This window comes from Leucopleurus acutus, assembly GCF_964270905.1.
Source record: "Leucopleurus acutus genome assembly, chromosome: 19".
In the NCBI taxonomy this organism is placed as follows: Eukaryota; Metazoa; Chordata; class Mammalia; order Artiodactyla; family Delphinidae; genus Leucopleurus; species Leucopleurus acutus.
Window position 1 is genome coordinate 59180544 of NC_139161.1, and position 13365 is coordinate 59193908.

At 60.4% G+C, this 13365-nt stretch overlaps 2 protein-coding genes across 2 annotated transcripts; one reads left to right on the top strand and one right to left on the bottom strand.

Moving 5' to 3' along the window:
• Positions 1-1376: 1376 nt before the first annotated feature.
• MFAP4 (microfibril associated protein 4) lies at positions 1377-3267 on the top strand (the record flags this gene model as incomplete). Its single annotated transcript, XM_082860756.1, has 6 exons — positions 1377-1382; positions 1611-1689; positions 1902-2056; positions 2476-2572; positions 2650-2832; positions 2978-3267. 6 exons carry the CDS (start codon positions 1377-1379, stop codon positions 3223-3225), a joined length of 768 nt encoding a protein of 255 aa, XP_082716882.1. The 3' UTR covers positions 3226-3267.
• Positions 3268-3596: 329 nt separating this feature from the next.
• MAPK7 (mitogen-activated protein kinase 7) lies at positions 3597-8773 on the bottom strand. Its single transcript, XM_082860262.1, has 6 exons — positions 8269-8773; positions 7460-7625; positions 5738-6816; positions 5082-5641; positions 4603-4736; positions 3597-4507 (listed from the first exon to the last, which is right to left on the bottom strand). Exons 1-6 carry the CDS (start codon positions 8498-8500, stop codon positions 4354-4356), a joined length of 2325 nt encoding a protein of 774 aa, XP_082716388.1. The 5' UTR covers positions 8501-8773; the 3' UTR covers positions 3597-4353.
• Positions 8774-13365: the final 4592 nt, after the last annotated feature.

Here is a 13365-nt window from a genome sequence, read left to right on the forward strand (position 1 = left end):
GTGCACCCAAGGGGCCACAGACTCATGAGTGAGGAGGGGGCCCGGGGCCAGAGCTGCTCTCTTACCCTGAGCCTCTGCACATCTCATCCACTCTACAAATGCTCGTCCCCGACACGCGTGACGTGTGCGATGAACTGCCTGGTGCCTGTGTTTGCGGCTCCGTGGGCAGCCAGTACACGGCAGGTGCTCCGAGGACACCTGACCTGAGTGGACGCAGGCTCCACGCGGGGTCGAGACGCAGCCCCTGCCCTCCAGCGCTCAAGGCCAAGTAAGGAGATGGGCGGCCGCGGGGAAACAGAGCCGGCTCAGGCGGGGCCTCCATGCGACAAGCCTGGTGAGGCCGAGCTGTACTTTGTGAGTCACAAGCGGTCAGGTTGTAAGGCCCTCGAGGCAGGCCTCAGCCACACTTCGCATTCCTCTCAAATCCAAGGTGAGAAGTGTAGGCTCAGCCCTGAGGCCACAGGGAGGCTCGAAGCAGGGGGTGGCAGGGCGGCCCCCAGGGGAGACCATCCTGGCAGCCTGTGCCGAGGACTCTGCCGGACTGGGGCAGGGAAAGGGTGGCTGGAGGCTGAAGGGGCCGGACAGGAGGAGGCGGCCTTTCAGGGCTGAGGAAACTGGCCGAGAGGGGCCGAGGGGAGTCTGAGGTGGGACGGGAGCCGAGTGAAGGCATTTGGAAGAAGGGGCTGTGGCTAGGGGAAGAAAAGCACAGGAGGCCTCTGGGGGAGGGGGAAGGAGGGGGCCTGAGGGGTGCTGGAAGGGGCTGGAAGGGGCCCCGGCTCAAGCTGGCCGAGAGCACTTGGATGCCTACAGGCTGTGCTCACGGCTCAGCAATGTCCCGGGCCTGCCAGGATACGCCTGGCCGCTGCCCCTGCCCCCCAGCCCCAGCCCCCGGTCCCACATCAGGAGCTCTGGAGCTGCCCCCGACCCCACCTTCCGCTCCCCAGAACCCAGACATACCCCCCCAACCTCAGCCTTTCCCCAGCGACGATGGCTAATGAAACCCAGGCCAGGGAAAGAGAGGGAGAAAACAAACAGACGTGGGCAGGGGGGCCATCAGGAGGCGGGGCAGGGGCTGGGGGTGCCAGTCGGGGGGAGTCCGGGCCGGTCTGAGCCCTGGGGCGTGGACTTCCGCCCACTTTGCCCCGCAGGGCTAATGAGGCCCAGGTGGTCCCTTGGCTGGGGCCCACTTCCCGGCGCCACTGACAGTGTAAGTGGATGCCGGTTCCGTGCCGGGGGAGGGGGAGAGGGGGCTCTGCAGCCACAGGGGCGGGGCTGGAGCGGCTGGCCGGGGGCCCAGCACATAACTCTGGGCCGGCTCAGTCTGGGGCGCAGTCTGGGGCAGCAGACACCCAGCCGCTTGGAGCCCAGCTGGCAGCATGAAGGTACCGGGCTGGGGCGGGGGCCTCAGGGCCACAGGGGACTGAACCCACCCTGCAGAGAGGACCCTTGCCAGGCAGGGGGCTGTGAAGGGACGGGGCTCAGTCCAGGGGAGGTGTGGAGGCAGAAGCGCAGACCAGGGGCTCCTGGCAGGGCTGGTTCGTCTGAGGGGCAAATGCAGAGGGGGCGGGGGCTCTGGGGCTGGGCGGGTGACCCTGTTCTCCTGTCGTCAGGCCCTTCTGGCTCTGCCGCTGCTGCTGCTTCTCTGCACTGGCCCCTGCGTCCCCCAACTCTTGGGGATCCGGGGAGATGGTAAGCTGCCACACTCGCACAGCCCACAGGCTGGGCGAGGGGGCTGTCCTGAGCATCGCAGCTGGGAGTCGGGCCCCAGGGCTGAGCCTGTAAGAGGGGGCAGGTGGGCCAGACGGTACGCGCCCCCAGCTCGGGGAGGGAGGTGAAGGGGGGGCCGGGGGGGCGGAGGTGGCTGGTGTGCCTCAGGCCCCTTCTCCTCACCCCGCCCCCAGCTCTGGAGAGGTCATGCCTACAGCAGCCCCTGGACTGCGACGACATCTACGCCCAGGGCTACCAGGCGGACGGCGTGTACCTCATCTACCCCTCGGGCCCCAGCGTGCCTGTGCCCGTCTTCTGTGACATGACCACCGAGGGTGGAAAGTGGACGGTGAGTGGAGGGGGTGGGCACGGAGGCCAAGCCGCACAGCTGTGAGCCTGTGACTTCGTCTCTAAAGCAGGGACGATACAGCACAGTTTGTGCGCCTCTGCCACCACAGACTCCTAGATGCTTAAGGTAGGTTAGTGCCTGTAATCCTCACAATAATCCCGGGAGCAAGGTTACAAATGAGGAACCAAAACCCAGAGAGGTGCAGTAACTTGCCCAAGGGCACACAGCTGGCGCCGGACTCACCCCCAGGCGCCTCAATTCTAGAACGCCCCCTTCACCGCTTCCTGCTCTCGGCAGCCGCTCCCCGAGGGGCCTGGTGCCGGCACGCGCCTCACCTCGGCCCCCAGCGTGGTCCTCGCCCCGGTGAGGCCCCAGCCCCCCGGCCCCTCGAGCGTCCAGGCCCATCCTCTCTGCTCCAGGTTTTCCAGAAGAGATTCAACGGCTCAGTGAGCTTCTTCCGGGGCTGGAACGACTACAAGCTGGGCTTTGGCCGCGCCGATGGGGAGTACTGGCTGGGTAAGGCGGGGCCCGGCAGGCTGGGGGCCCCCAGAGCCAGGTCCCCGCTGACCGGCACGCCCCCCGCCCCCTCCCAGGGCTGCAGAACCTGCACCTCCTGACACTGAAGCAGAAGTATGAGCTGCGGGTGGACCTGGAGGACTTCGAGAACAACACGGCCTTCGCCAAGTACGCCGAATTCTCCATCTCGCCCAACGCAGTCAGCGCCGAGGAGGACGGCTACAGCCTCCACGTGGCGGGCTTCGAGGACGGCGGGGCAGGTACCCACTCCCGCCAGCCGCGGAGGGGCTGGGGGGAGGCCGGGCTGCCCCGCGCCCAGGCGGCCCCGCGGGCTGCGGACGCACAGCTACCCAGCGTCTGGCTCGGGAGAGGCCCCGTCCCCAGGCTGCCCCTCCCCTCCGCCAGGCGACTCCCTGTCCTACCACAGCGGCCAGAAGTTCTCCACCTTCGACCGGGACCAGGACCTCTTCGTGCAGAACTGCGCGGCCCTCTCGTCGGGCGCCTTCTGGTTCCGCAGCTGCCACTTCGCCAACCTCAACGGCTTCTACCTCGGCGGCTCCCACCTCTCCTACGCCAACGGCATCAACTGGGCCCAGTGGAAGGGCTTCTACTACTCCCTCAAGCGCACCGAGATGAAGATCCGCCGGGCCTGAGGCGCCGGCCCCGCCTCGCGGCCCCGCCCCCCGCCCCAGCCCCGCCCCGCTGCCCTCAGCGCCCGCGTCTCCCGGGGGCCCTGTGGCTCCAGCCCAACCGCTCCCCTCACACCCACGACGCCCAGCCCTCGCCCGGGCCTCCGCTCCCCTCCACCCGGCTACACGTCGGCGGCCTCCCAGACCTCCGGAAGGCACCGCCACCCGGCCTGGACTCGGACACCGTCCGGAAGGCTGCGGGCCGGTGTCCCACCTTAGCCGGCGTCCCGACTGCGGCCTCCACCAGGGCCCCGCGCCGGGAGACCGGAGGCGCAGTCCGACCCACTCCCGGCACACGCCAGGCCACCTGCGTGTGGCCGCCACCGCCACGCCCCAGCAGTCCCGCCAGCCAGCAGAGAACCTCCCACCCTTCACCTCCCTCCCAGCGGCGAGCACCACGGGCCCCCAGCCCCGTCTCACTCTCACGCTCAGCTTCCCCCGCCTGCCCGTCCCAGGCACCCAAAGCTCGACACCCAAACCGTATCTCACCCCAGCTACCGCAAGCCACACTAGAACAGCCACAGCCGAGGTAGGCACAGATTGTGAGGTCCCCCCACCCGCCCCGGGGGGGAGTCTGAGCATGCGAGGTGGCAGAGGGCAACCTCTGTGGGGCTGGGAGCAAGTGGGGAGTGGAGGTCTTAATAAACCTCAGGACCTGAATGAACTGGCCTTGGCTGTTGTGCACGCAGATGCGTTTGCTTGGCCCCCAAGCTCTGGTTCCCCCACTGACGGCACCCTGCCCTTAACTCCAGAAACACGCCCTGGAGACAGGCACTAAAGGGAACCTTATATTTCACAGGCTTCGTTTCGATGGCAAAAAAAATTGTGTAATAATAATAATGTAATAATAATAATAAAAAAAATACAATACTGAAAAGTATCGCTCGGGGCGGGGGGTAGGGGTTGCCCCTCCTGCCGTGGCTCGTGCTGGCTCAGGTGGCCGCTTAAGGCCGCAGGGTGGGTCTGAGATGAACCTGCAGAATAATCCGAGCTGAGCTTCCCCTATCAGGCGCGGGGCTCCAGCCCTCGGGAACGGTCCTGCGGATCTTGGAGCTGGGTCTGCCCCTGGCAGCAAGGCACAGACTGCGGGCCTCAGGGCTCCTGGAGGTCAGGCAGGTCAGCCAGCAGCATGGGGGAGTCCATCTGGATCTCACGCTGCAGGGACTCGATGTCAGCAGGGTTTATGCCGTGGCCCTCGAGCCAGTCGGCGAGCAGGGAGGCTGAGAGCGAGGCTGAGTCGGCCTGGCTGAGGGCGGCAAGGGGGAGAGTGGGGTGAGGGGCTCCTCCTGTGCTGGGAGCCCCTAGCCATAGCCCATTCTGGAGTCCCGGCCCAGCTCTTACCCGTCCTGTGGCCCGTCAGGCACGCCCATGTCGAAAGACTGGTTTAGGAATTCCTCCAGGTCAAAGCCAACGCCATAGCCCGCTCCACTGCCCTTTGGGGTGCCGGAGAACACGGGGGGCAAGGGGTCCTCCACCTGCAGGGGATGATGGCAGCTTACAACGCGGGAACCACCCAGCGCCAACTGAGGTCTGCAGGGCGCCCCACCCTGACACTGCCCTCAAGTGGGCCTGGACACCTGTGGTGACAGCCCCAGCCTCAACAAACACTGAGTGCGGGCTGGGGTCTCCAATGACCGGCTCATCAGCGCTACGCTCCTTCTGCGAGCGAGCAGGCAGGCTAGGAGAGCTCGAGCCCGGTCTGCCGCTCCGCTCCACGGGACCAGGACACACAACAGCCTCTCCTGCACCCAGCGACCTCCCAAGCCCACCTCCCCTGGATTCAGATCCAGGCATCCCCACGGCCAGGCCTCTCCCCTCACCTGCGACTTGGACAGCTGCTGGGTCACCAGGGTGACGTCGGGTGATTCGGAGGTGGAGGGCTGAGGGGCCCCCCCAGGGTCTGGAGGGGGTGGGCCAGAGGGGAAGTAAGGCAGAACGCTCGGGGCGCTGGCGCCAGGCAGCCCAGGGGGGGCCCCCAGCGGCCGGGGGGCCAGGAGGCCGGAGGAGGCGGTGGTTTGGGGTGGAGCGGCCGCAGGCCCAGCAGGCGGGCAGGCAGGCTGTGGCGGGGGGGCCGCAGGCGGGCTGCGGGGCCGGGCGGGGGGCGGCGTGGGCGCAGGGGCCGGGGGCCGGGCCATGCGAGTCCAGCGCTCCAGCAGGCTGCGGTCGTTGTCGCTGAGCACCAGGCCGGCCAGGGGGTCGGCGGAGGGGCCCCCGGAGGCCCCGGCGCCCCGCTCCTTGCGCTCCCGCTCCTGCCGCCGCTTCTCCCGCTCCTTGGCCCGCTCCTGCCGTCGCCGCCGCTTCTCCTCCCGCTCCCGCTGGCGCTCCTGGGCTGTCACCGGCTTCCGAGGCTCGGGAGCTTCCAGGGGGGCGCTGGGGCCATCTGCGGAGAAGACGGGAGGGTGACGATAAGAGCCTGTCCAGGCCTGGGGCCCCTCTGCCTCTCGCTCCCCAGCCAGCCGCGGCCTCTGCCAGGCACCTCGGAGCCGGCTCCGCAAGGACTTGAGCAGGGCGGCCTTGAGGGCAGCCTTGGTGTTGTCTGAGATGGCTCCCTCCCTCTTTGGAGGGGCTGGTTCACTGGCCGGCGGGGGCGGCTGCAGGGTCAGATCGATGGTGTCGGGCGCAGGGCCAGGGCATGGCAGTGGGGCCGGCGGAGGGGACTCCATGGCACAGTCCCCACTGGGAGCCCAGGGACTGGGCATCTCAACATCGGGGCAGCCGGGCTCACTGGCCACAGGCTGTAGGGAAGGCTGGAAGCGGATCTGCTGGCGGATGCCCTCGCGCCGTGCGTGGAAGTCTTCGATCTCGGCCACGATAGCCTCCTTGATGCGTTCCCGTGTGAGGGCTTCGCGGTCAAAGGCAAAGTCAAAGGGCGGGGCGCAGTCAGGCTCATCATCGGGGTCGTGGTACTTGGCCAGGAAGGGGTGGCGAAGGGCGGCAGCTGCTGAGATGCGGGCACTGGGCTCAAAACGCAGCATGCGCCCCAGCAGGGAGAGGGCCTGGCGGTCGGCACCCGGGTACACCGTCTCCCAGGGCACAGGCTGGCGCGGTGGCAGGCTCTGGATGTAGGCCCGCACCCTCTCAGCCCCAACGGCCTGAATCACGGCCGGCGACGGGGTACCCAGCACCATCATGATCAGCTGCAGCTGGTGCACATAGTTTTTGCCTGGGAAGAGCTGGCGGCGGGCCAGCATCTCCCCAAAGATGCAGCCCACGGACCACAGGTCGATAGCCTGCGTGTACTCGTGCAGCGAGAGCATGAGTTCGGGGGCACGGTACCAGCGCGTGGCCACATACTCGGTCATGAAGTACTGGTGCTCGGCGGGCGAGGTGCACAAGCCTCGGGCCATGCCAAAGTCCCCGATCTTGAGCTCGCAGTTCTCGTTCACCAGCAGGTTGGAGGGCTTGAGGTCGCGATGGATGACCTGAGCCGAGTGCATGTACTTGAGGCCCCGCAGCAGCTGGTACAGGAAGTAGCGCACATGCTCCAGCGTCAACGGCTGCGAGGAGTGGATGATCTGGTGCAGGTCACTCTCCATCAGGTCCAGAACCACATAGCTGAGGGGCAGGGGAGACAGGCAGGGGCTGTCTTGCCCACCCTCCAGCCCCAGCCTCACCACGCCCTCCCGCTCCAGACAGCTCATGGCCTTACTCTCAGACTCTGCAGGGGCCACCCACTGGGTATGAAAATTCTAGAGTCTCTACAACTCTTCCATTAACTTAAGTGAAGTGAAATCGCTTTTCTCTCCAGATCTAGTTTCACCATCAGAGCAAAAGTCGGGTTGGACTAAACCAGGCTGGCCAACATGTTTTGTTCGGGAGCCCTCTCCATTCTTTGGTAGTGGCTGCTTGAAAGACTATGATGAAAACTGTAAAGTCGTCTCCATTTTCTGTAGGACAGTGTTCTGTGATTGACTAGTGATGTCTGCTACGGGAATAAAAAGGTACAGATATAGAATGAACGTCCTACGTTTGCCAAGCTACATACCGAGGTCCTATAAAACTGTTACTTCTGCATTCTTCTTGAGGAATCACATGTATCCCTGGCAAAGCCCTAAGGGAGCACTGATCCTAGAATCGCAGGAATTTTCCCAGCCTGCCCTACATTAGGTTCAGCTACCCTTCTAGAACTTCAGCAATATGGCCCCAGCGTTCAGAAAAGGTCCCTGCTCGGTCTCCCTCTTCCATCCCCGCTCCTTACACAGATTTGAACTCGCCATAGGGCACAGTGGGCCTCAGGATGTCCTTGATGGCAATGATGTTGTCGTGCTTGAAGTGTTTGAGGATCTTCAGCTCCCTGAGGGTCCGCTTGGCATTGGTCACCACGTCAAAAGCGTTAGGGATCTTCTTAATGGCCACCTGCTGACCTGGGGAACAGGGGAAAAGCAGATGCCACAAGGTACCCTGGTTAGCTGCAGAGTAGCACAAGGCCTCTTTCAATACCTCCCTTTGCGGACGCAAGTGACAACAGCTACCACTTACAGGGTAGCTACTTTGTGCCAGGCTCTGTGCTAAGCATAGTACATACGTTATCAGATTTTCCCTTCACCTCCTTCCTGAGGCGGGTACTCATAGCTGAAAGTTAGAGATATGGAGACCTGGGCTCAGTAGCTTGCTGGGCATTGCACAGCTAGTTAGTGGTAGACTCTAGACTCTCACACCTGTGCTCACTCTACCTCCCTACACTCTGCATCTCAGACCTCATCCATCCCACCACCAACCCCGAGCGCCAGTCTCTGGCTCCAGAACACACTCTGGAGAACCTCCATTCGGGTCTAACGCGGACTGTCACCTAAGGAGGAAGTAGGCTGAGGCGCTGGCAAAGCCACCAGAGTTTCAGAGACCCGAGCCCAATACAGAGGCCAGCCCCCAGAGGCACCCAACCCATGCTTGCTGACTTGACCCAGAATTCACATCCCAGCGTCCCCTATGGCTGCTTGGGACGGGGCGGGTCTCAGCCCCCGGGAACCGGTTTCCACACGTGCGAGCAAGGCCGGGCGGGTCGCTCACCGGTGAGGCGGCGGCGCGCGGAGGACACCACCCCATAGGCCCCGTTGCCGATGGTCTCGATGATCTCGTACTCGTCCCCCACGTCGAAGGTCACGTCGAAGGAGCGCGCCTTCAGCAGGGCCAGGTTCTTGGCCGCCACGGAGGCGGCGGGGCCGGTGGGTTCCGCCTTCCCCGGCCCGGGGGGCTCTCCGGAGCCATCCTCGCCGTCGTCCTCCTTCAGGGGCTCAGCCATGGCGTCTGCGTGGGGACGCGGGCGAGCAGGGGCCCGGCCCCGGACTCAGGGGGCCCCCCGGAGCCTCCAGGCCCGCAGGCCGAGCGGCGCACGCACCCTGTGTCCCGCACCCGCGGGAGCCCGGAGCTCAGGCCCGCGCGGGACGCGGGGTCGGCGGTGGGGGAGGCGCAGCGAGGCGCGGTCCAGGAAGAAAGCGAGGGGCGGGGCGCCCGCTCTCCTCGGTCGGCACTCGGCGGATGGCGCTTTACCCCGATGCCGCCCAGGCCCTCGGAGGTCCCGGCTCCCCGGCTCCCCGGCGTCGCCGGCTTTCAGTCCCTGGGTCGGGGTGATGGGTGGGACCCGAAGACCCACTCGCTCACTGGGTCGGGCCGCCGCCACCACCACCACCTCAGCAGCGCGCGGTCTCCCGTCCCGCCCCCCAAGACCACGCCTCCGCAGGCTCTGGCCAATCCGTGGACGGTCTCCGCGGAGGTGCCCACCCCTTCCACTTGCTGCGTCCAATCAGCGCCCACCGGCCAAGGAAGCCGCGCCTCCACCCGCGCCCGCGCCGCTGTCCAGTCCCCCGGCGGGAGCCGCCCAACCCGCGCTCGGCTTTCGCAGCGGCTCTGCGGCCTGGTGCCCTCCTCGGACGCATGCGCGCTGGCAGCCCCGGGCGCCGCGAGACTGGAAAGCACCGCCCCCGCGTGCGCGGGCACGCGCATCCACTCCGATCCGCCAGGTGGCCTCTGGTCAGTTGCTGCTGGTCCTGGGAGCTTGGAGGGTTGAGGTGACTAGATGTTACCTTGGCGGCCGCATCACTCAGTCCCCCTCCTTCAGCCCCCTCTTCCCTTATCAGCCCCTATCGCCCCGGGGATTGCGCCCCCCATTTTCCCGATGGGCCCCGGGAGCCCGGCGCTGGGAAAGCGTCGTCCCAGGTAGAAGGTGATCCGTCACATCCAACCACGGAGATCCCGGTTCTCCGGGTTATAGAGCGTCGGCCCGAAGCCTCCACTGACTTCCGGTGGCTGGTCTCCTCTTAGCTTCCGGCGTCGCCGGGCCTCGGCTCGCGGTTTCCCGGTCTCGGGCGTGACGCCTCCGTGGGGCGGCTCCGTCTAGCGACTCCCGCGCCTTGCCTGCGGGGCAGCGGGCGGGGCCGCGGGGTCAACTACGCCCGCTCGCTGGAGGCAGCGTGTCCACCAGTGTCTCGGGAGGAAGCGTCCGGGGTCGGGAGCCCAGAAGTTAGGCCTGAGCGCCTCGGCGAGGGTCCATCCCTTCCGTCCCAACTGGTGGCTGAAGAGTAGATCCGGACCAGAAAGGAATTTTGTTTACATTCCCCACTGTTGTGGTTGTTTATTTTTTACTAAAACATACATAAAGTTCCACATAAGTGTATCAATCGGTTTTCACAAACCTAACACCTCAGCGTATAGAATTCAAATGGAGAAAACCAAAAATACAGAACGTTGCCAGCCCTTCAGAAGCCCCTTCTCTTTTCTTGTGGTGACAGTTTCTTTCTGTTAACTCTTCCATACTTTGTGGGGGGTTTTGCACTGAAATTTAAGAGGTTCACTAGGACCCATACATTAGGATGGAAAAGTAGAGACTGCGTTCTTAAAAACACGACATAAGGAAACACGTCTAGGAGTACAAGGTCAGCCCCAGAACAAATAGATACCTCGTATTTCGACATGGAAAAATCACATGGGCCTCCTGAGTTAGCTGAACTATACATTTGTTTCTGATTTTCCTGACAGCACAGCAAAAAGCCAAATTCTCTCTTACATGATTAGCCTTGAACACTAATAAACCACATTCGTGGGAAGTGGACCTTTTCTGCCCTGAGTTCTGAAAATATTTCCGTGATGGCCTTTCCTTAGGTGACAGTAGACAGCCTTCCCTAACTCTGAAATATGTGCGGGATAAGTTCTGCGGTGCCCGTCAGTGAAAAGAGAGGGCGTAAAGCAGCAGGACCCATAAATGCGTCTTCTCAGGGAACCTGGTGGCCAGCTCTGTGATGGTGCCATCTGCTGTGGGAATAAAGCATACAGTAGCAGAAGAGACCCATAAATTGCGAATCCTTTAAATACTTCTCTATAAATATTCCAGCTAGGATCGGTATACAAGTTACAGACATTTCAACTTCCTTGGCAAAAACTCCCTGATTCTCACTGACTTTTGAGTACACAGTGAGCTGCTTTACTCCTGCCCCTACTAGGCCCTGACTCCGTCCTGGAATAGTCATCAATTATCTAACATTCTCAGCCTTGCCTTAAGACCTTGCTGCATTTGACACAACTGACTACTTCAAGAAAAAGTTGTTTCATATGGCTCAAAACTCAAATCTTAATTAAAAAGTTCAAGTGAAAAATCTTGGTCTCACGCCAGGTGGCCGATTTTACAGTTTTCTACTGGAAGTAAGAAGAAACAATATAAATTCAACACAAGCAAATACTAATACACACTCTTACCCACCTCCCCTTTACTCTACAAAAAGGTAAAAAATTCTTTACAATTTTCCTGCAGATCATGCAGTATCAAAAACCAGACGGATCTCTCATTCTTTTTTTGTTATAACAGCGTTTTTGAGATATAATTTACATACCATAAAACATTTACAGTGTACAATTCAGTACATGAATTTAGTTCGTTCACAGAGTTGTGCAACCATCACCACTGCCTAATGTTGGAACATTTTCATCACCCCAAGAAGAAAGCCATTAGTCCCTCCTCATTTCCCCTCACCAGCCCCTGGCAACCACTAATCTGTATTGCCTATTGTGGACGTTTCAGATCAATGGAATTATACACCGTGTGACCTTTTGTGCCCGACTTCCTTCACTCAGCATAATGTTTTCCAGGTTCATCCTTGTGGCATGTGTCAGAACTTCATTCTTTCTTAAGGCTGAATATATTACACTGTATAGATAGACCATATTTTGTTTATCCCATCATCAATTGATGGACATTTGGGTTGTTTCTAGTTGCGGAGCACAGGCTCCGGACGCGCAGGCTCAGCGGCCAGGGCTCACAGGCCCAGCCGCTCCGTGGCATGTGGGATCTTCCCGGACCAGGGCACGAACCCGTGTCCCCTGCATCGGCAGGTGGACTCTCAACCACTGCGCCATCAGAGAAGCCCAACTTTTAAAAACTTTTTGAGGAGCTGCCAGACTGTTTACTTCAGTGGCTGCACCACTTTACAATCTCACCAGTATATCTGAGGGTTCCAATTTCTCCACATCCTCACCAACACTTGTTATTTTCCTTTTTTTTTTTTTTCTGTTTTAAATTGTAGTCATCCTGGTGGGTGTGAAGTGGTCTGTCATTGTGGCTTTGATCTGCATTACTCTCATGACTAATGATGTTGAGCATCTTTTCATGTGCTTATCGACCATGTTTCTTCTTTGGGGAAATGTCTGTTCAGTTCCTTTTCTGTTTTGAATTGTGTGATTTGCCTTTCTATTGTTGAGTTGCAGAGTTCTTTACATAGTTTGGATATAAGTTCCTTATTAGACGTATGATTTACATATTTATTCCCATTCTGTGGGTTGTCTTATCAGTTTCTTGGTGGTATCATTTGAAGCACAAAAGTTTTTAATTGCAACTAACTCTGATATATCTATTTTGCCTTTTGTCACTTGTGCTTTTGATGTCATGCCTAAGAAACCATCTCATTCTTTTTTATTTTTAAAGTTTTTTATTTTTACTTATTTATTTTTTTGGTGGTCACATCGTGCAGCTTGCGGTATCTTAGTTCTTGGACCCCGGACCAAACCCGGGCCCTCAGCAGTGAAAGCGCGGAGACCTAACCACTGGACCGCTAGGAAATTCCCATCTCATTCTTTTTTACAGCTGCATAGTACCACTTTTCAGATATAATCTATTTAACCAAGACCTATAGGTGGACACTTTTTGCTATTGCAAACGATGTAGTGCTAAAGTATCTTGAACACATTGTTTCGTGCGCTGTGAGTCCAAGCCACCCAGAAGCGGGCGTGTGCCAAGTTGAAGAGCGCTGCACTCGTGACTTTAACGGTGTCAAATCCCTGTCCTTACAGACTATATCACTTTAGGCTCCCACCAGCAGTGTGAGAGGAGGAGTCACACGGTGCTTTTTAAAAGTTTGGAGTTGTTTGCCTACGTTGACAATGGGGGACGTCCCCTAAAAATCCCGGTTTCTGGTTTCTTTTGGAAAACTGGAAGATCTGTCAGCGTCAAAGCTGCATTCCCACAAAGCGTTAGTGGACTGTAAAAGAGCGGTAGCCTCGCCATTGAAATGGGGGCTCTCCTGCTCACCGGTCCCCACCACTCCCCGACTGCGTCCCCAGCACAGGCCGACTGTCACATGCCATTCACCACATGCTTGTACCAGCGTAGAAACACCTTAGTAAAAGCAGGGAAATGAAAGAGGCCCAGGGGACATGTCTCCAAAAGAAGGGGGAGGGGGAGGGGAGGGGGAGGAGGGGGACGGGAGGGCAGGGCAGGGGGAGGAGGGGGAGGGGAGGCCAGGGGGAGGAGGGGGAGAAGCAGCAACTAAGCTGTGGGAATGAAGAGGGTCTCCTGACACAGACCACTGCTCAGCCCTCCTGGCCGTGCCTCCTGCCTGGCCACATGCACGTCCAAGTTCACGATTTAGGCCACTGGGAGCCTCCGAAGAGGTTTGAGTAGAACGCCCTTCAGAATTGCCTTCCTGAGAAATATTTCTGGCAAATGGTGTGGAAGGCATGCTGGAGAAAAGGCTGGAGAAAAGGAGATTATTATGCCGTCCAGGTGACAGCCCTGACGGGCCTCTGGACCAAGCAGTGGCAGTGGATCCCTGAAGACGGATGTGGAGGGAGGTGAGAGCAGGAAGCGTGGGTTGTGTCAGAGCTTCTGTGGAGACAATGGGG

Bases quoted from the DNA above. Each gene is read 5' to 3' on its own strand.
- MAPK7 (XM_082860262.1), bottom strand. From the start codon at position 8,500: ATGGCTGAGCCCCTGAAGGAGGACGACGGCGAGGATGGCTCCGGAGAG. The intron at 5,642-5,737 runs GTGCCTGGCAGA...TCTTCTCCGCAG, and splicing joins CTTGCGGAGCCGGCTCCGAG to ATGGCCCCAGCGCCCCCCTG. The intron at 4,737-5,081 runs GTGAGGGGAGAG...CATCCCCTGCAG, and splicing joins AGCAGCTGTCCAAGTCGCAG to GTGGAGGACCCCTTGCCCCC.